Raw genomic sequence first — 20,631 nt, 5'->3', positions numbered from 1 at the left:
AGGAAAGGGTGGCTGGCTCTCCCACTACCCCTTATTCCCCAGCTAAGACAAGGTGGAACAGCCAGGGAACCATTTACAGTGGACAATATAACAATGGATAAGATAAACTGGAAATATAAAGATGAGGTAAAGAGTAAGTCGTACATAAAAAGTGTATGGACAGAGTGAGCATGCTGTGCAGGGACTTGGTCCTAAAAAGTAACCAAGCCAATCCCAAAACATGTGATGCAACATAACGTGTAAGTTATATAAAGGAAGAGGTTTGCTGTGTAACTCTGGATGTATCAACGAGGAGCCCTTGTGGCACCTTAGAGACTAACAAATTTATTTGGGCATAAGCTTTCGTGGGCTAAAACCCACTTCATGAGATGCATGGAGTGAAAAATACAGTAAACAGTATAAATATTACAGCTTACTCTACTGCTTACTGTATTATAATACTGTAATTATTTACTCACTTGCTTACTGAATTTTTCACTCCATGCATATGATGAAGTGGGTTTTAGCCCACGAAAGCTTATGCCCAAATAAATTTGTTAGTCTCTAAGATGCCACAAGGACTCCTCGTTGTTTTTGCTGATACAAACTAACATGGCTACCACTCTGAAATGTGGATTTATCGTATGTCCTATACCCACCCCCTAATGCTAGCAAACAACCCAAGTGACAAGAGTGGAGTCAAACCAAGGTCTCAGGGAGCCAAGTAGAAGAGGTTTCAGTGGAATCCCAACAGCCTGTTCATTAACTTGGCTAGTTTAAATTAGAAACAATTACAACTTTTTTTTTTGCCATGCTTTGTATTTTCCCCCCACCTGCTTCAATCTTTCTATTCCTTGAAGAAGTCTCCTCTTCTTGCCCCCACATGGTGTCATTCAGCTTTTCCTTGCCATTTTTGACCTTCTCAACTTCCCATATACAGTCTTATGGGAAAACTATATTTCAGAACTAAAGATTAAAATATTGTGCAAGAACATCACACAGGTATACAAAATATTATATAGTTATATCTCAGGTTTCCATTTCCTTTCCTTTTTCATGAGGAATAATTTATTATTTCCTACATGAAGTCCTTCTTATCAAGTACTATGAAATCTAATCTTCACCCAAATGGATTCAAGAACATCTGGACAAACACCTGTCAATGATGGTCTAGATTTTCTTGGACCAACCTCAACATAAGGTGTTGGACTTGATAACTTCTCAAAGTCCCTTTCAGCCCTAACTTTGTATGATTCTACTATTCTATATTTGAAGCCTATCAGGTCCCTCCTCAGTCTTCTTTTCTCAGTACTAAATAGTGCCAGTTGTTTTAACCTTTCCTCAGAGGTCAGGTTTTCTAATTTTTTTTTAATTATTTTTGTAGCTCTTCACTGGACTCTTTCCAAGTTGTTCAATTCTTTCTTGAAGCAAGGCCTGCAGAACCGGCCACAGTACTCCACCAGAGACATCACCGGTGCCAAGTAGAGCAGGACAATTACCTCCTGTGTCTTACATACAACACTCGAGGTAGTACATCCCAAAATGAATTTAGCTTTTTCACAACTGCATCATGTTGTTGATTCATATTCAGTTTGTGATCCCTATAACTGCCAGATCCTTTTCAGCAGTACTACTGCCTAAGGCTCCCATTTTGTAGTTGTGTATTTAATTTTCCTTTCTAAGTGTAGTACTTTGTACTTGTCTTTACTGAATTTCATTTTGTTCATTTCAGACCAGTTCTCCAATTCATCAAGGTTGTTTTGAATTCTAATCCCAATGTCCAAAGTGCTTGCAACCCCTCCCAGCTTGATATCTTCTGAAAAGTTTATATAGAGAGTTGTGGTAGATATGCAAGCATCATTCTGGGACGTATTAACAGAAATGCTGTAAGCAAGAAATGAGAAATTCTTCCACTCTACTCCATGCTGATTAGGCATTGTGTCCAGTTCAGGGCGCCACATTTCATAAAAGATGTGGAAAAACTGGAGAAAGTCTAGAGAGGAGCAAAAGGTGATTAAAGGTCTAGAAAACATGTCCTATGACTTTGAGGGAAGACTGAAAAAATTGGGTACGTTTAGTCAGCAGAAGAGAAGACAGAGGGGACCTGATAATAGTTCTCAAGTACATAAAAGGTTGTTACAAGGAGGAGGGAGAAAAATTGTTCTCCTTAACCTCTGAGAATAGGACAAGAAGCAATAGCTTAAATTGCAGCAAGGGCGGTTTAGGTTGGACATAAGAAAAAATTTCTTAACTGGCTGGGTGATTAAGCACTGGAATAAATTGCTCAGGGAAGTTGTGGAATCTCCATCATTGGAGATTTTGAAGAGCAGGTCAGACAAACACCTGTCAGGGATGGTCTAGATAATACTTAGTCCTGCCAAGAGTGCAGAGGATTGGACTAGATGACCTCTTGAGATCCCTTCCAGTCTTACGATTCTATAGTTTGTCCCAGGATATTAGAGAGACAAGGTGGGTGGGATAATATCTTTAAAAAAAAAATCGAGAACTTGTCTCTCATCAACAGGATTTGGTTCAATAAAATATAATACCTCACTCAGCTTGTCACACAAATTTATCAGCCTACTCACCACTTCATTATCCAATTCACTAGTGAAAATATTGAGTAGTACTGGACCAAGGACAGACCCCTGTGCGACCCCACTAGATATATCCTCCTAGTTTGACGGCCAACCTTTGATAACTATTCTGAGTATGGTCTTTCAACCAGAAGTGCACCCATCTTATAGTAATTTCATATAGACCACATTTCTCTAATTTGCTTATGAAAACGGAACTTGGAAGCCTTACTTAAATCAAGACATATCTACAGCTTCCCCCCATCCACTAGGCCACTAACCCTGTCAAAGAAGGAAATTAGGTGGAAATAAATAAAATATGTTGTATCAAGAAGCCCTAATCAAATTTGAGAGAGTTAAAAAAAAAGCTACTGTAATTATGTACAGATTCAAGGGGAACATCTAACTTTTGAGGGCCTCTCAAGCTTTATAAATATGTCAATGTCATGTACTTCATTAAATATCTTTTACTTTCAGTCTTTACCATGGAGCGAACTCTGGTATTTATATTTTTCCAAACATAAATATTTTACATTTTGGTTGTGCAGAAATGCTTTTGAGGTAATTATTTTGATTTCAGTTTACCTAGATGATTCTGAGAATATTTTCTTCTCTTGGAATAGGTCATACAAAGTTGAGAAAGTAGGAAAGCTTGTCTTCCTCCTCCAATATAAATAGGAATAAAACCAGGCGACAGAGCATGAAATCTACCCATTCTAAAAACCTGAAGAACATTACTGGACCAGATTTTCAATGGTAGTTAGGCATAGTATCATAAAATAAATTCCCCCAATCCAAATCAATGCAAACTTTAAACTATGCAGATATTCAAAATATGGTTACAAGTACTGTTTGACTCCACAGGGCTCCTTTAGCTTGGCTACTCCTCCCTGGGACTTGAATAAGACTATGGGCTTTGCAGGACTACTTGGTGTTGGCTCCTTGACTGGGGAAAAGAAAGTAGGGATGGTATCTCCCAAATATCACACTACTTGTGGCAGAAAAATGAGACATCACTCAAAATACGTTGTGCAGATCTGTCACACTCTTCTCTCTTATATGAAAAATTAAACAGATAATGTTGACATCTAAATCATCATCATTGGGCAACTGAGATATCCTGCACTGGGATTAGTGGGCCAGTTCACACCTTTCACTGCTAAAATTCCAGGCTCCCATCTACTTTGACTGCACTTGGTTCACATTTTTAGAGGTTTTCTTTTCAGTCGTAAGAGCTAGAAACTTGCTTTTCTTTTCTTTTTTTTTTTTTAAATGAAAGGTGAGATTCTGTAGAACAAGACAGTACCTTGGTTCAGTGTACACAACAAGACAGTACAGGGTTCAGTGTACGGGTGTCTAGTAGCTATTTCTGAGTCCTTCTTCAGGCCAGACACTCTTCCTCTCATATTCTTTTTAAAAATAATGAATCAAGCACATTATTGTTTTCTGAGATACACTAAAATGTACTGACTAGCTTCTTATCTATATCCCTTCCAACGATACAGCTACTTTATCAGCAGGACGTTTGTCAGTGAGCAGACACTGCAGCAGCTATTAAGTAGATAAAGGAGCTGGATATTGACCCAGCACTCTATTTGTGATTCTACTTTCCTACAGATACTGGAGAAAAGACAAGGAAAATAGTTTTCCTTAATATTGCATATATTTAGGATGAAGACAAATTTCCATTGATCTATGTTAACCCTGTGAGATGTAGTATAAAACAAGAGATGCCATTTTGTGAGATAGGATCAAAGGTGAGAGAGGAAAGATTGGAATGGTAAATGAGATGAAAGCTCAAAAGCAGTGAGAGAGCTCAAAGAGTCAAGATAACAGAAGGAGGTGTGGAGATACCAGAGTTGTAAGAAGGGACAGCAAGGCAAGAGTGAAGACTAGAGCAAATGAAAATACTCAGAGCCACCAAAAGTGAAGTATGAGAGAGTACCCTAGAGTAGTCTGTCGCCAGGGCTGGCTTAGGCTTGCTGGAGCCCGGAGCCAGAGCCGAAACCCACCATCCAGAGCCGAAGCCCGAGGGCTTTAGCCCTGAGTGGTAGGGCTCAGGTTACAGGCTCCCTACTGGGGCTGAAGCCCTTGGGCTTCAGCTTTGGCCTCCCCGCCCGGGGCAGTGGGGGTTGGGGTTTGGCCACCTACCTGGGGTGGCAGGGATCGGACTTTGGCTCAGGATTCAGATCCACTCCTGGGGTCGTATAGTAATTTTTGTTGTCAGAAGGGGGTTGCAGTGCAATGAAGTTTGAGAACCCCTGCCGTAGAGCAACTAGGTGAATGTAGAGAGGAATGAAAGGACTTCACAAAACAGTCAATGCAGACCCACTGGACTGTTTAAATAAAGCATTTATTATTTGGGTGTCAGCTCTGTCAAATGACAGCCATGTGATGACGGCAATGGAACAAGATCTCTCAACAGAACATCACCAATCTAGAGCTCATCCAACATTTTCAGCTGGAAAATGCTGCTCTGTTAAAACAAATTTTGAGGAAATGTGTTGAGTTTGAAAAATAATTGAAAAAAGCATGTGGCTGTTTTTGGAACAGACTGTTTACTTTTTTTAAAAAAATGCAATAAATTTCTAAACAGTCATTTTTCAGAGTAACAGCCGTGTTAGTCTGTATTCGCAAAAAGAAAAAGAGTACTTCTGGCACCTTAGAGACTAACCAATTTATTTGAGCATAAGCTTTCGTGAGCTACAGCTCACTTCATCGGATGCATACTGTGGAAAATGCAGAAGATGTTTGTTTTTATACACACAAATCATGAAAAAATGGGTGTTTATCACTACAAAAGGTTCTCTTCCCCCACCCCATTCTCCTGCTGGTAATAGCTTACGTAAAGTGATCACTCTCCTTACAAACAGTCATTGTCAAATGGGAAATTAAAGTCAAAATCAAAACATTTCCATAGATACGAACAAATTTTTTCCCCAAAAAATTGTCTTAAGGAAACATTCAAAATTCTTTATTTTCATTCCAATTCAGAACAAAAACAAAAATTTTGAAATCACAGGATTTCCCGTAAAACAAAAATCTCAGTTCCTGCATAGCTCTACATACCGCCACTGGGCATCCAGCAACTAATATGTTTTCAAAACATTTAATATGAAGCCAAAGGTAGTCATTCCAAAAATACCTTTTTTAGGGGGAAAAAGTTTTAGGTATTTTTCTAAAATATATAGAGAAAAGATACTATTCAAAGAGGAGCAAGTTCCACACCCGGCGCTCAGCACAGCAAAGCATGATGGATCAGCTGCTCTAATGTATAATTATAGGATTCTGCAAAAGCAGGTGATGTTCAAAAACAGACACATCAGGACAAGGCTCTTGGAGGTGGATATGAATGTAGATGGAGTCTGCACTGTTAATGGTTTTAAAAGTCAACAGTATCAATGTACAGTCTACATGGCTTTTGATAGATAGCCATTGTAAAAGCAGGCATAAGGACACTCACTACTGCTGAAGGCAGGTGATCCCACTGGAAAATTTGAAGTCTTTCCAGTGATACAAAGCTCCACCTGTAGTGTCATGAGATACTGACCTTTACGCCTATGACTAATCTAAGTCAGAGTATTCCCCACATTGGACTTGTGACAATGCAACTCATTAAGCAGATGCAGGGGACACTAATGATTTTTGGTTTTAATAGTATTATATTTTGTTAATTTCTTTCCTTCCACTTTGTTTGCATTTTTGACATGTTGTTTTACCCTCAAATTTTCACCTCAAGGGGAACGTGCAGAAGAATGAAGGGACTTTGCCTTCCCAAACCTGTGAATTGCAAAGAAAGAAACCAGCACTCCTCACATTCCGTTCTGCCTCCTGCTAGAATCGTACAAAAACACTGGCCAAGTATCCCACATCCATACAAAAACATTTCTGAGAGATCGGCAAGCGTGGAGAAAATATTCCCAGCTAATAGGGGAGATAAAGCTGCAAACATTAGATCTTCCCCAACTTGCTCCCACAGTCCTAATTTATTATTGCCTTCACTTATCTTGCTAATGAAAGAAAATCAAGTTATCCTAATAAGAATGTGTTCCCTGTAAGTTTTTTCTTTAACATATATTCTTATTCAACAAGGTCTTCAGAGAAGAGACTGTCCTTACCTGTGTCTCACAGAGCTCCAAGTATCGCTTAAATAAAATATCTAGAGAGTCACACTGGGCATTTCATTCCAGGGTGGAAAAACTGAGGCTACTTTCCACTTCAATATTAATGCTGATTCAGATCACAATTGGCAACTATGTTTGTAGTTTCTCACTATAAATTAATATGATATTAAGCACAGGGTTTACAAACATTCTCTTATTCTTTATTCAGACAACTGTCTACCATTAACTGCTTTTCCAAGCGATGTGTCTGAAGACTATTTTAGATGGAATAAAGAGAGATGTTAACTACTGGTAGTTTTTGCTGTATGTCAGGAAGGTAAAGAGATCCCCTTCATTTAGTTACTTTGCAGGCATGCACAATCAGTTAACAAATGTCAAAAGGCACTCTTAAGTACAGCTTTGAGATGCGTGCCATCTCCTCTCCTGAAATAGACTAACAGTGCTCCTGGGAAGCAGACAGGTTTCTGGTTCCCAAAAAAGTAGGCCATAAACCTTTTCTGACCAACTGAAAAAATCACATGCGAAACTGAAGCCTCTCTCCTTCCACATAATGTGTCAGCTATCTGTGAAGTCAGTAACTTAGAATTCATCTCTCTATTAATTCCCTAGGTTCAGTACTCCCAAGTGCCCTTATAGCTGTACTGTTACTTAGCATTTATTAATTGTTGCTAAAACATTAAGGTTTTTTTTTGAGGGGGGAAGGGGGGAATGAATGATATGTATTGGCTTCTAGAAACCAAAAAGAAATTACTCGTTTCATTAAAATATCAGATTTTTTTGAAACTGATAAAATTGACACAAAAGTTGGCTAATTTTGAAATGGATCATGGCAATCTAAGGTGAACTGCAGCTGACTTATTGCTAATATTTGTTTGTGGTTTTATTAAAAAATTGCAAACCTGTGGAAACTACCTGCTCTGCCCCCAACATATGTTCATGCCTACATAGAGAAATCTCTGCATGTTGCTCTTCCTTCTTCCTGGATTTTGTAATGCAAAAATCTTTATATAGGATATTGTGAGAAGCTGAAAAAAATGTTTGAAGTCATCTCCCATGCCTTTTCAAATCCCTTTCTCAACTTATACTTCAAAATCAAGCTCCTTGTTTTTTTACTTTCAAAGACTTCATAATTTTACTCCAGTTTATCTTTTCCTTTCTTGTTATTTTTTTATTCCCCCTGAGGATCCTCATAGCTCCACACCCACCCTCATCCCAGTGGCAGAAGGTTTCAGAGTTAAAAAGTAAAGGGTAGTTCAAACACTTTGGAGCTATCATTTCAGGCTGTCTGCAGGCTCAAACCGACACCAGTTACACTGTTTGTATTGAGTGTTCCATTTAAAGCATGGTGTAATCACTTAGGGCTAGTCTACATGGTACATTAGTCCACACCAGTAGGGTGTAAATTGTAATCTGCACCAGTCTATCATGCACTAATGGGCCTGTATAGACAAGACCTTAGAAGAAAAGGAACACTTTGTTTTCTAGGTACCTTTGGCATTTCTTGGTAAAATTCTATATTTTAAGTAATTCCTTCTTGAGAATTCCACAGAAATAAGGTCTTTTTCAAGCTCCTAAAATAACATAATTACATAAATCATACACAAAATTTTGCACATGGATTAAGCCTACAGAAAATCCAAACACAGCATTTTTAAGAAAAACACAATAAAACAAACAAATAAAGAAAGATACTTGGCCTCTTCACCATGGCTCCCAGCAAACCAAAACACAAGCTTAACTCTATCCCTGTAGTTACATCCCACAGACTTCCATGCAAGTTAAGCATGTGTTTTATTAGATTAAGCACTACAACTGTATTATTTCTTTTTGCTAGAAGGGCTGACAGAGTACTGGACTATCTAAGAGAACTTCCACTCTTGGATGTTGCCTCCGTGGTTCCACTGTCCAGGCAGGCTCCGCAGCCTCTGCATGTGCTACTTCCCTGATTACAGCCCTTGACAGCATCTCATCCTAGCTGCTTTGGGCACATTAAGCTTCTGTAGCCGGAGTATTAGTCCAATGGATTGAAAAGGTTTTTGAGGCTGGGCCTCTCTCTGGCAAACCTCTACAGGTGCTTCACTAATCAGGCCCTTGTCTTCACAACTTTTTACATATAAGTATTGAAACATGCATCACTGACAACTTGATACACGGGCTACATAAGGTTTTCAGCATGGTGTTCACAAAAAATCGTTTCACTTTATTCGTCTGGTGTTTGTTGTCTAGCAAAACTGACAAACACAGCACAACAGGCACTTGGTTGATTTGCAAGGGGGTCAAATCCTGCCCCATCCCAGACGTGGAGCAGCTGGGGCACTCCTCTATGGAGATTATTGTATAATTCCCCCACACCCAAGGTGGTGATGTTGAAAATAACTGCACAGCAGGTTGACAGACAAGGTGGGTGAGGTAATATCTTTTATTGTACCAACTTCTGTTGGTGCGAGACAAGCTTTCGAGCTTACAGAGCTCCTTTTCATGTCTGGGAAATGTACTCAGTGCATCAAAGTTAAATTCAAGGTGGATTATATTGTTTAGCATAAGTAGTCAACACATATTTCAAGGGACCATTCAAGGTGAAGTGGCCAGTTAACACCCTTCCTGTTGTAGGGGAGAAAGGAAGGAGGGTGTGTAGAGAAAGGCCACTGGAGGGATTATAAGCGGGTTGCAGGTTGTTGTAAGAAGTCAAGTGTCTATTCAGTCCATGATTTTTCGTATCTAGCAAAGTTACAAATTTAAGTTCCCAGGCTTGTCTTCTGAAAGTGTTATGCATGTTTTCTTTGAGGATGAGGACTGACAGAACAGATAGAATGGTCGTGTTGTGAAAAGTGTTCACTCACAGGTGATACCGTGTTTTTATCTTTTATCATTTTCCTGCGTGAGTTTAGTTGAGAGTGTAGTGACTGGTTTTACCCACCGAGTTGTTATTGGGGCATTTAATGCACTGAATGAGGTACACCAAATGCTGTGATAGGCATGTGTAGGACTCATGGATCTTGAAAGATGTGTTGTGAGGGGTGTTGATCACTGTAGCAGTGGAGATATGTCCACAGGTTTTGCATCTATTGTTCTGGTAAAGTCTAGTTTTGTTTTGGTGTGTTCTGGTCTGTGCATAGCAGGTAGGAAGGTTGTTAATAAATAATAATAATACCTGGCTTTTATAGAGCATTTCTCATCACTAGATCTCAAAGGAGGTCAGGTGTCAGCATCCCATTTTACAGATGGGGAAGCTGAGACACAGAAGTGAAATGACTTGCCCAGTAGGCCAATGGTAGTCAAGAACAGAACCCAGATCTCCTGAATCCCAGTCCAGTGCTCTATGTATTATGCCACACAGCCTAAAGGAGCACAGTCCTGTGAATCCACATTTTAATGTGGGCCAAAATCTGTTTGCAATTGTAATAATGTAAATCCAGCATAAGTGCACCATTCAAATTCACACTCTTATAACCAAATTTGGCCATCAGTTTTGAGGCTAGCAAAATAATCAGATATGAAGATAAAATAATTTATTTAAAAAATAACATTTACAAATAATTCATTTCATATTTATTTTAAATGGCTTATCATAGAATCATAGGCTTAAGGTCAGAAGGGACCATTATGATCGTCTAGTCTGACCTCCTGCACAGCACAGGCCATGGAATCTCACCCTCCAACTCAGCTTATGAAAGCATAATTAATAAATTTTCCAGAAAATACTTTAAAACAAAATTTTGGTAGACCAATAGTAACTGTACTACAGTCTTCCTCTTCATTTGTGTTTTCACAAGTTTCCTCTAAAAAATGTTATACCTTTTTCTTATTCATTGGCACAATGAGTGAGGCTGATGTCCCATGGACAGAACAGTACATGGTTACATAATTAAATAATGGATCTTAACATACGTATCTAAGGGTAAGAGTTATGGTTGCTTGTGTAACTCTACCTCTGGCATTTCCTAACTTCTGAGTGGTTCACTTAGTAATCTTAAATTCCCTTAACGCAATTTTTTGTAAGGAGCATTTTTCGTAGAACTTTTGGTGCCAAAATTTTTACAGATTACTCTCTATCCCCACAAAATAAGATTTAATTTTATTTACAATCTCAGAATATGTCTTGGCATATGTCAATGTAGTATGGTATGAGAGCTTGGCTTAATATTGAAAAGATCCTATGTGTAGGGGGAAAATTACCTGCTTTGTGTTTTGGTTTTTTAAACAGAGTTTGATAGAGCTTTTTGAGGGGAAAATTGGTGAGTAGGTTTGGGATCCTGTTTTTCTGGTATCTGTATCAGTATTTTAATGGGATATAACTTGATGCAGACAATATCATATAGTACAGAATTCCAGGAAAATGCCAGGTAACTGTTTTGCATGAACTGTTTGTTCTGAAATACTTTAATATTCTAAAAGGTAGTAAATTGCACCTCATATCTGAACATTTCCAAAAGACAAAAACCTCTGCTGTCTCAGCTCCTGACATCCTCCCTACTTTTGTTTGACCACGGGGTTGTATAGTTAACAATACCTGCATAACTCAGTACACATAAAACTTTCATTCATTAATAGGACTGGATTTATTCTTTAACAGCACATATAGGGATGTCCCAAGCACACTACTTCGCCATCATCTGATCAGGGAATTTTTCCACAGTTTCACAAAATGATTTGTCCTTTGTCAACCAAATTCTGACTAGATTGTCAATCTGAAAATTCTGACAGGTATGAAAACAAATTAATACATCTAATAACACTCCATTTTATGTATTTGTGCACATTTGAGAAGAATTTTCAGTTTCAGAAAGTTGATTAGATGTTAGTAGTTTCATAAAAGTGATGATTTAACTTTTTAAACGGTTTCCCCTAACTGGCGTAAGATACATATATACTGTGGCCATTGTACTAAACATTCACCACTTCGGTACCTACAGTAACTTCAGTCTCTTCCTACATTTCGGAAGTTGAGAATTTCATGCCAAACACTGTATAAAATGAGACATTGAAAAAATATTTAACAAATCAAAACCAGACACAAACCTTGTGGGAAGAGTACAGCAGCCATCAGCTGTCAGCCTGACTTGGGTTTCATAGCTATCCAGTGGACAAACAACTTGTTGAAGGGGAGGGCATTCCACCGTGCTGCAATCCACACTGAAAACTGAAGAGGGAGGAGGAAAAAAAAGAAAAAAATTAAACTTTGTTTTACTCTTGCCACAGAAAGTCTTGTGTGAAAGACACCATGGTGAAGAGCCAACTTATTAACTCTTTATCGAGGTCAGAAAAGTTGCTTCACTAATTAATGTTCTCCAGACAATACTAAAAAATAATGATACTAACTCTGACTTCTGTTGCATCTGCGGGGTCAAGAACTGACTGACCAAATATTACTCAATTAAAAATTAATAAAGCCACCCAGACAACTCTTAAATTCAAGTTTGAAAATTCATACAAAGGGGAATAATCATTACATGAACATGGGTGGTAGAACATTGAGAATACTGAAAGCTGAAAACGCAAATGCCTGACATTTTTGGAGTATAAAAATATATTTAGAAACAGTAGTTTTTTCTAAAAATCTGTATTAAAATAAGAACCTAATAAACCTATATTTTATTTTATTTTATTGGTGAAAAGTGAAGCCTATGTATTGAAAGTTAAAATGTCTGGGGTTAAACTAGTGAAAAAATGAAATAGAGGTACTTATATTTATGCCTGGAAATACCTGATGTCCATCATCAGTTGTATTTTTAATGGACATTCCATCAGGCTGTGATGTTCAGGGGTTTGAACATGACAGATAGTTCAGCTGCCTATTACTGCTGCTTTTCCTCCTTTGGACAAACAAAAATAAACAACTTCTTTTTACGGAGTGTCAGATGAACTGAGGAAGCAAAATGTATGTTGAAAATGTGGTCAGCCCTATAATTTATGGTCAAGAAGTTGAAATCTGCTTTTTCTTAATTAATCCTAAATATACTATGTCTAAGTAAATTTTATTGCAGCCTTACAAAACTGTCATGAAAGTTACCAGTCTAGACAAAAACCTATTTGTTCTTCCTTACTACCAGTATAGTAACGAAAAGCCTAATGAAATTTAGTTGCCTGTTTTTTAAAAAAATGCTCATATAAACGATAAGGTGAGTAGAATTTTATGGTACTGACAATTACACAAAACAACAAGCAATGCTTGATAAAACTGGGTTGGTATCACCTGAAGTGGCTGCTTATAATGGTGTGTGATAATTCATTATTCATAATGCCTTCTTCAATTATAAGAGAACAGACAGTGAGGTTAAATTCTAAATGTCTGAAGCTTCATTTTTGCATTCCCTATGGCATGATCTTCAGAAATGTTGAGCACTAACAGCTCCAATTGACTTCAAGGAGCTGCAAGCTCTCAGTCTCAGAAAAAAATGACACCCTGAGTATTTCAAGAAGGATACCTAGAAATTGCTGTAATCAAGTTTAATGGACACTTTAAATATTTTGGGGGCAAGTGACTTGCCCCAAGCCACATCTAGCACCAACAGAACTAGGTTTAGAATTCAGAAATTCTTGTCTTCTAGTCCAGTGCTTAAACTATTAACTTGCATAGTATCCACATGGCTATTCGTTGTAATGGAAATTCAGAATGTATTTCCAATTTATGTGGGGAACAAATGGAAGTAGAAGCTTTAAGCCACTATAAATAACCAGCACAACAGCCAGCCACATATAAGCAGAATTTTATTGACAAATACACAGAATTAGCTACACAGTATGGAGTTAAACAATCTACAGAAATCTTTAAAATATGATAAATTCTGAATGTAAAGGAAAAAATTCCATTTACTAATCTACGCTTAATTACAGCATTACAGGATGAACTTATAAAACTACAATTCACCTCAAAGTTTGCATATCACTTTGTAATACAGACAGTAAGATACCGGTCAGATTTTTTTGAATATCTTTAACATTAAGAATATTTTTTTAAAAAAGCAGAGTTATCACTCAAATTAAATGTTTTAGGTATTTTAATTAATCATATGTTTATTTCTTCCACTACAATACTAATGGTTGACTTTCCAATGTATCCAATAAGAACCTAAATTTAATCATTTTGTCCCATAATAGCTAATGTAAAATGATGATATTTCTCTGTTTCTGTTACACTAAACAACAATCAGTGTCCAATATCTTGGTCTTCAACTAGCCATATTTCACTATTCTGGCTTCAGGACTTCACAAGTTGTGTAATTTCCTGAAGTCCAGCAGCCACTGAGCTATTCCAAGAAGCTTTTCCACCTCAAAAATGGTCACAAAATCTTCCCATATCGATCACATTCATGAAGAAGGAAAATAGGGAATTCACAAAGCAATGACTTCACCCAGCACTTCTGAGAATCCTTTCTGGCTAACTGGTTTTCATGTCTTTCAATGGCTACAGCAAATTGGTGCATCTCCCATACATTCCATTAGCACAGCTAAGGGGAAGAAAAAGGTCTTATACTCTGGGAGCACTCTACAGTATTTGAAAAAGTCAAATGTCACAGCTGAGGGACATGGCAGGATTCCAAAGGAATACACTCAAATGGTCTGACTCCTTCCTGGAGAGACTCATCCAGTGGTAATGATGGGAAACAGCACTTCCACCATCTCTGCACCTATGGAGTTTCTCAAATACCAACCCCCTTTGTTACTATTCAATATTCTCATGCAACAACTAGGAGGTAAGACATAATAGGCACAAGTGCCAACAGTATGCAGATGACACTCAGTTCTATCTATCCTTCAAAATATACATTACCACAACTGTCAGCCAGTGAGTTCAGTGTTTTGCCAAGATCAGCTCATGGATTGAATAAGAGTCGCTTGAAGCTAAAGGTGAGTTAAATGGACGTTATGCTTATTGGTAGAAGAAAACACTAAGAAATGTGGAGATATAGTGAAGTCTCCTGTAGCTGAAGATACTCAAACACAACTGGCCAAGTCAGTCCACAGTTTAAGAGCGCTCCTGGATTCCTTGCTGACATTAAACCCTCAGACAGCAGCACCCACAAGAGTTTCTCAAGATGTTCTGTCCTGATGGGTCCTCCATGTTAGGCACATGTGCACCCATGCACCTTTAACAAGACATTTTTCTTCAGCAGTGCCTGTTGACCTGTGGCTGAGCCCTACACACCCTCATGTTTTGGACCGAGGTTATATAGGGAGAGGCAGACCCACCATCATTTCAGCTCCTTCTCAACAACAAAGTCTAATCGCAAGAACTCAGAAGCAGAGGGGAAGGAGGATGGATAGTGGAGAATGCACAGGGACAAAACATCTCAAAACTCCAGTTACTATATACGAAGGTGAGTTACTTCTTCTTCAAGTGATTGTCCCACGTTAGAGGACTCCTGAACAGTACCCAAATTATGGAGGATGGTGCTGAAGAGAGAAGTTAAGAATGGTTAGGAGAGTCTCACCAACAGCAGCATCTGATTTGGAGGCATGAATGACAGCATAATGCCATGAAAGCGGTGAGCATTAACAACTAAGGTGGCGGCCTTGCAAATGTCTAAAAGAGATGTATTTTTGAGCAGTGCTACATAAATGGTTGAGCTCTGGTGGAATGAGCCATCACTCTAGTCACAGGGTGCACCCCAGCGCTTCTTAACGTGCTAAAATGCATCCTGAAACCCATTTAGGTAGTCTTTGTATGGAAAGAGAACGTCTCCATTGCAGAGAAACTGAAAGGACTAAGTCGAGGAGAGGATCTGAAGGGTTTGGTCCCATTGAGCTAGAAGGCAAAGGCTCTTATGTCTAGAGTATTAAGACTGACCTCTTCCCTTGAAGAAACTTGAGGACTGGGGTGAAAAAATGGAATTTGAATGTCCTGGTTGAGGTGAAAATCTGAAGAGACTTTAGGTAGGATGGAGGATGAAGAGATATTTTGTCTCAGTAGAACACAGTGTATGATAGATCAGCTACAAGCACTCTCAGCTCAATTATTGTTCTGTCTGAAGTCATGGCTACAAAAAACACAGTTTTGTTGGATAAGCGAAGAAGGAAATAGCTCACCAAGGGCTCAAAGGGTGGTTTTCTCAAGGCACTGAACTAAATTAAGGTGCCAAGGTACAATGGGTTGTCTTACGTGAGGGAAGAGGTTGGTTACTCCCTTTAAGAATCTTTTAGTGGTAGTGTTTGTAAAAACTGATGACCTTGGGCTGATTGGTGAAAGCTGTAGGGGCAGCTAAGTGGACTTTAACAGAGATGAATGATAAGTGTAGGCTTTTCAAAATTTAACAGATAATCAAGTCCGATGGAGAAGTGGGCCTCAAAAGGAGACAACGACCACTGTGTGCATCAAAGCTGGAAAGCCTTCCACTTTTGAAGGTATGTTTTCCTTGTGGTGGGTTTCCTACTGTTTCGCAGCACAGACTGTACCTTGAGAGAACAACCTTGCTTCAAGTCCAAGAGCTATCAAGGAACCATGAATAGAGGTGTAAGAGTGAGATTGTCTGCCTGACTCTTGTGTCATAAGGTCAGGCACCAAAGAAGAGATAAGAGGTGGCCTCAGATATATCAGGTCTGGGAACCATACCTGTCTCAGCCATGTTGGAGCTATGAGGACAAGTACTGCTCTCTCATGTTTCAGCTTGTTCAGGACGCTGAAGAGCAATGGCGTTGGAGAGTAGACATACAGACAAACCAAGGCCAAAGAATAAGGTGGGCATCTCCCAAGGAGTTCTGAGTCCCGCCTTCATCAGAAGCGATAGCATTTTGTGCTTCAAGCTGTTGCAAATAGATCTATTGCTGGGGGGATCTGCGTGAGACATCTTGCAAAAGACAGGATTGCTCAACTCGTACTCATGATCCTGGCAAAAATACTTGTTTCAAGTGTTTCCTATCTTGTACAACCTCCTCCTGCACTCCCAGAGATGTGGCAACCCTTCTCATAAGGTCCTGAAACACTTTACACTCTTCTGGAGGATATTTTAATTTCAGGCCTCATCAGAAGATGATGAAATATGGCAAGGGAGGCACCTACAGGTTCCCGCATTGTTGGAGACTACAGACGAAGGGGAAACAAAGATGATGTGGGATGATAGAGTCTTCCCTAAAGATCCCTGCTATGGATGAAGGCAACCTCCTTCTAGACTGGGACTTTAGGAGATCTTGAAAATCTCAGAGCAGTCAGTCCAAGATGACCAGTAAAGGCCATGGGGGGAGTATTCTACCCTTTGAACTGCCACAAGTGGTGGGCCCCATTCTGAGGATTCCTTGTAAGAATACCAGACATGATTTTTAGATTCGGTATCCCTGGAATGAGGTCCGTGAGATGACCTAAAAGACCTTGGAAGGGAAATTGGTCTCTCGTGGTCCGAGTCTGAAGAGGAGATACAATTCTCCTCAGTAAATGGAGGAGCAGTTCCAGTTGGTGTTTGGAGTTTCACTGTTAGAGAAAACTGGTACTGCCCTAATGTCACTGACATAAAAGCAGCATTGAAGTGAGGTAGCAGCAGTGGGCAAGGCAGCTAAAATGCCAACAGACAGGTTGGTGTTGAGGGAACCGGTCAATGTCCAAAACGAAGAAGCTAAGGAAAGCCATGCTGGAATCATCAACAGTGCAGAGACCAACACCATCAGTGCTAGTTGGTGTAACAAAGAAAAGTCTGGTACTGGCAGACACACTAGGTCCCTCACTGCACAGAAGCCCTGTGGAGTTAACAGTACTGGAAAGGAAGGACCCAGTAATTATGAAGACACCACTCTTGATGGTCCTGGAGGAACAGGAGTCCACGATGCCACATCTGATGAGCATTGGTGCCTGAGACCAGACCTCAACTTGATATCACAGAGCTTTCTTTGTGATGCAAAGAATGGGACTTTGACCGTTTCTGAGATTTGGAGGAGGAGGATGGCTTGGAGTGCTCTGAGATGGCTATCGGGGACAATGAGAAGGGGAGTTTCATTCTCGATTTGGGCTTTGGAGCTGGGGCGGGTGCTCTTCATGGACAAAAAGCCTGCCTTCTCGTGATTGGGATCCAGTTCTAAAGAGGGACACATTTCCTCCTCTGAAAGGTAGACTTGGAGGTGAAAATCCCTCGTTTATTTGTGCTGATAGGAAAAGAGGTACAAATCGAACCTATCCCTAATCTAGACAATACAAACAGCTTTGGGTCTGTCCATAACAGCGACCATGGCACACTGCTTAAGCCCTGGGAATTTTTTCATGTTAAATCCACCAGATCTTGAACTATACTATTTAACTATACTAAAAATAAACTAGAATTAAAAACCATATAAAGTAAGATGAACTCTTTGCAGACACTGAAAAACCAAAGCTAAACAGCTATGGGAAGCTCTTGCCCTGGGTGGTGAGAAGGAATGGAGAGGGAAGCCCCTTTTATGCCCTTGGGTTGACACACACGGAAAGCATGGACGTTGCCTAATGGTATTACTGGCAAAAGTTTCCGACTCAAGTGCATTGGGAGCATATGCATCTACAATGGAATGTATATGTACACAATCACCTGAAGGAGAACTTCTGAGGTACAAATACAGGGCAGCATACATTATAAGGATCAGGAGTTCAGAGATAAGTGAAAAAAATAATTATAGGCATAGAAAGACTACTGTATAAAAAGATACAGAGTACAGTGAAACTGTTCAAAGAGGAGATAAATAAAAGGTGAAGGGATAGTCTCTAGGAGAATAGTCCTGTGGTTAACACCTTGAGCTGGACTCCAAAGATCTGGGTTCAATTCCTGACTCTACCACAGAGTGCAACTTTGGGTAAAGCACTTCCGCTCCCTCTCAGCACCCCCTCTATGAAAGAGGATAACACTTTGACCCTTTTATCACCTTGTCTATTTAAGTTTTAAGCTCTTTAGGTCAGGGACTCTCTCTTCTTATGTGCCTGTACAGTATCCAGCACAATGGGGAGCTATTCTTGCCATTCTACCCCAGTACAACCTATGAGAAATCACACATTTTAAGCTCAGAAGGGACCATTATGATAATCTAGATTGGCCTCTTAATAAAGATAGAAATTCAACATAATGAATAGTATACAGAACACAAAATAAGACTCTTCACAAGGGGACATTCAATAAAACTGAAAGGCAAAAATTTGAAATTGATAGAAGAAAACATTTACTTTTTTATTTAACATGTAATTAACCTGTGAAACTCTGCCACTAGCTGGTATTTAAGCCAAGACCTTAGAAATCAAGAAAGGATTAGACATTTATAGGGATAATGAAAAAAAAAACTATAGTATATTAAATACGAGAAAAAAAATGAGAAGGAAGATATACCCTCATTTAAAAAAAACCCAACATGTCCACTGTGGGGTTTCTTCCACAGCTTCTGGTACTGGCCACTGTCAGCAACAGGATACTGGACTACAGGGACCACTGGTCTGATCTAGCATTGATTCTATCAATATAGGCATGTGTGTACCAAGTATAGCACAGCAACAACAGACCTGATGCCTTTGTGACAGTGAGGTCTACTTTTACCCCCAAATCTCCTACTGTTTTTGTATAGATTGTTAGTGCACATTGTGTTGTTTCTGTAAATGTAACTTCCAGAATCTTTTAATGTCAGGTCCCTCTGAAAATCCCCAAACTACAGGCCCCATACAATTTCCATTTGAAATACACAATCACTTATCAGCACGTGTAAGCCACAAAGAAATAAAGTATCTGCCCTATACTGAATATATTTTGCCCATGTATCACAACAATGGTTTGGTCATTTCCCTGTTCGTAAGTCTTGTATTGATGTATTTGGCCTCACCTAGCAGTTTCCTCTGTGATTGCCTACCCTGTCAAATAGTGACAGGGTCATAGAATTTAAGGCTCGAGAGACCACTAGATTATCTGGTCTGACCTCCTTTATAGCAGAGACCACCACCCACACACTAACCCAACAACTGAAATGAGACCAAAGTATTACAACACACAAAAGACTAGACTATTATGAGCAACAGCAGAGAATAGAAGGGCCCGAGGCACACCAATGCCTGAGGACCCTGCACAAGCAGAGAAATGATTAAGTGAGATATACCCAGATAATCCTAGTTTTAGCCAATGATTTTAATTTATTGTATAATGCTATGTTCTATGTAACCATTGTATGCTAAATAGAGTTAAATTGTAGGATTATAGAAGTATAAGGACTTGTTTACACTACAAAATTAGGTCAACTTAATTTAGGTCAACCTACAGCCACTGCAGTAATTCAATTGGCTGTTGGTGTCTACACTACCCTCCTTCTGCCTGTGAAATGCATCCTCACCAGAAGCACTTAAACCAACTGAAGTGGGGCATTGTGGGGCACTGACAGCCAAATGTGGGGCACTGATAGCTACACGGGGCTCACAGCTGAAGCCCCCGATCCACCCTGGGTTGACAGCCCCAGCTGTGAGCCCCACACAAGCTCAATTTCACAGCACAGAGCCTAGCAAGAGTGAAATTGACATTCTTGCCAATTTCATTCTGCCATTGTCTCTGCTCAGAGCAGTCCCACTCTGACAGCTCTGGGAGGAGCTGGGAGCCCAGGCTCTCAGGGCCCAGCAGCTGGGCTCAGAAAAGGGAGCCTTGACAGCAGTGGGGCTCCCAGCAAGGAAAGGAGAGCCAAGGCAGCAGACTGCTGGGAGCAAGTAGCCGGGAACCAGGCAACCAGGCTCTAGTTGGAGCCCCACACTTGCCTTGGGGTGACAGCCCCAGTGAACCAAGTGCAGATTTCACAGTAGGAAACCTACTAGCCTTTCTTGTCAATTTCACAGCTCCACACTGGAGCTGTGAAATTGACAAGAATTTTAATCAACAGCCAAAGTAAGTAACGCAATGTCTACATGGACACTGTGTTGTCCTAAATATACCGAGATAAGCCCTACATCTCTTGTGGAAATGGCGTTATGCCGGTGTAGTAGGGCACTTACATCAGCGGGAGCAAGACTCTAGTATAGACACTGACATAGTTAGGTCGACATA

The 20,631-nt window shown here is 39.7% G+C and overlaps 1 protein-coding gene across 6 annotated transcripts in view; it reads right to left on the bottom strand.

Annotated features, from left to right (window-relative positions):
* The window catches only part of CRIM1 (cysteine rich transmembrane BMP regulator 1), a 301,489-nt gene that overhangs the window by 160,254 nt on the left and 120,604 nt on the right, over nucleotides 1–20,631 (bottom strand). For 5 of the 6 annotated variants that reach the window (XM_084625219.1, XM_084625220.1, XM_084625222.1 and 2 more), the window contains one exon: nucleotides 11,699–11,819. The exons of the other annotated variant lie outside the window; for it this stretch is intronic. In XM_084625219.1, coding sequence (XP_084481345.1) covers nucleotides 11,699–11,819 — 121 coding nt within the window. The remainder of the gene's footprint in view (nucleotides 1–11,698; nucleotides 11,820–20,631) is intronic. 6 annotated transcript variants of the gene reach the window in all.

This window comes from Lepidochelys olivacea (genome assembly GCF_965140295.1).
Source record: "Lepidochelys olivacea isolate rLepOli2 genome assembly, chromosome: 3".
NCBI lineage: Eukaryota > Metazoa > Chordata > Testudines > Cheloniidae > Lepidochelys > Lepidochelys olivacea.
The sequence above is the reverse complement of the archived record's forward strand: the minus strand, read 5'-3'. Positions and strand labels throughout refer to the sequence as shown.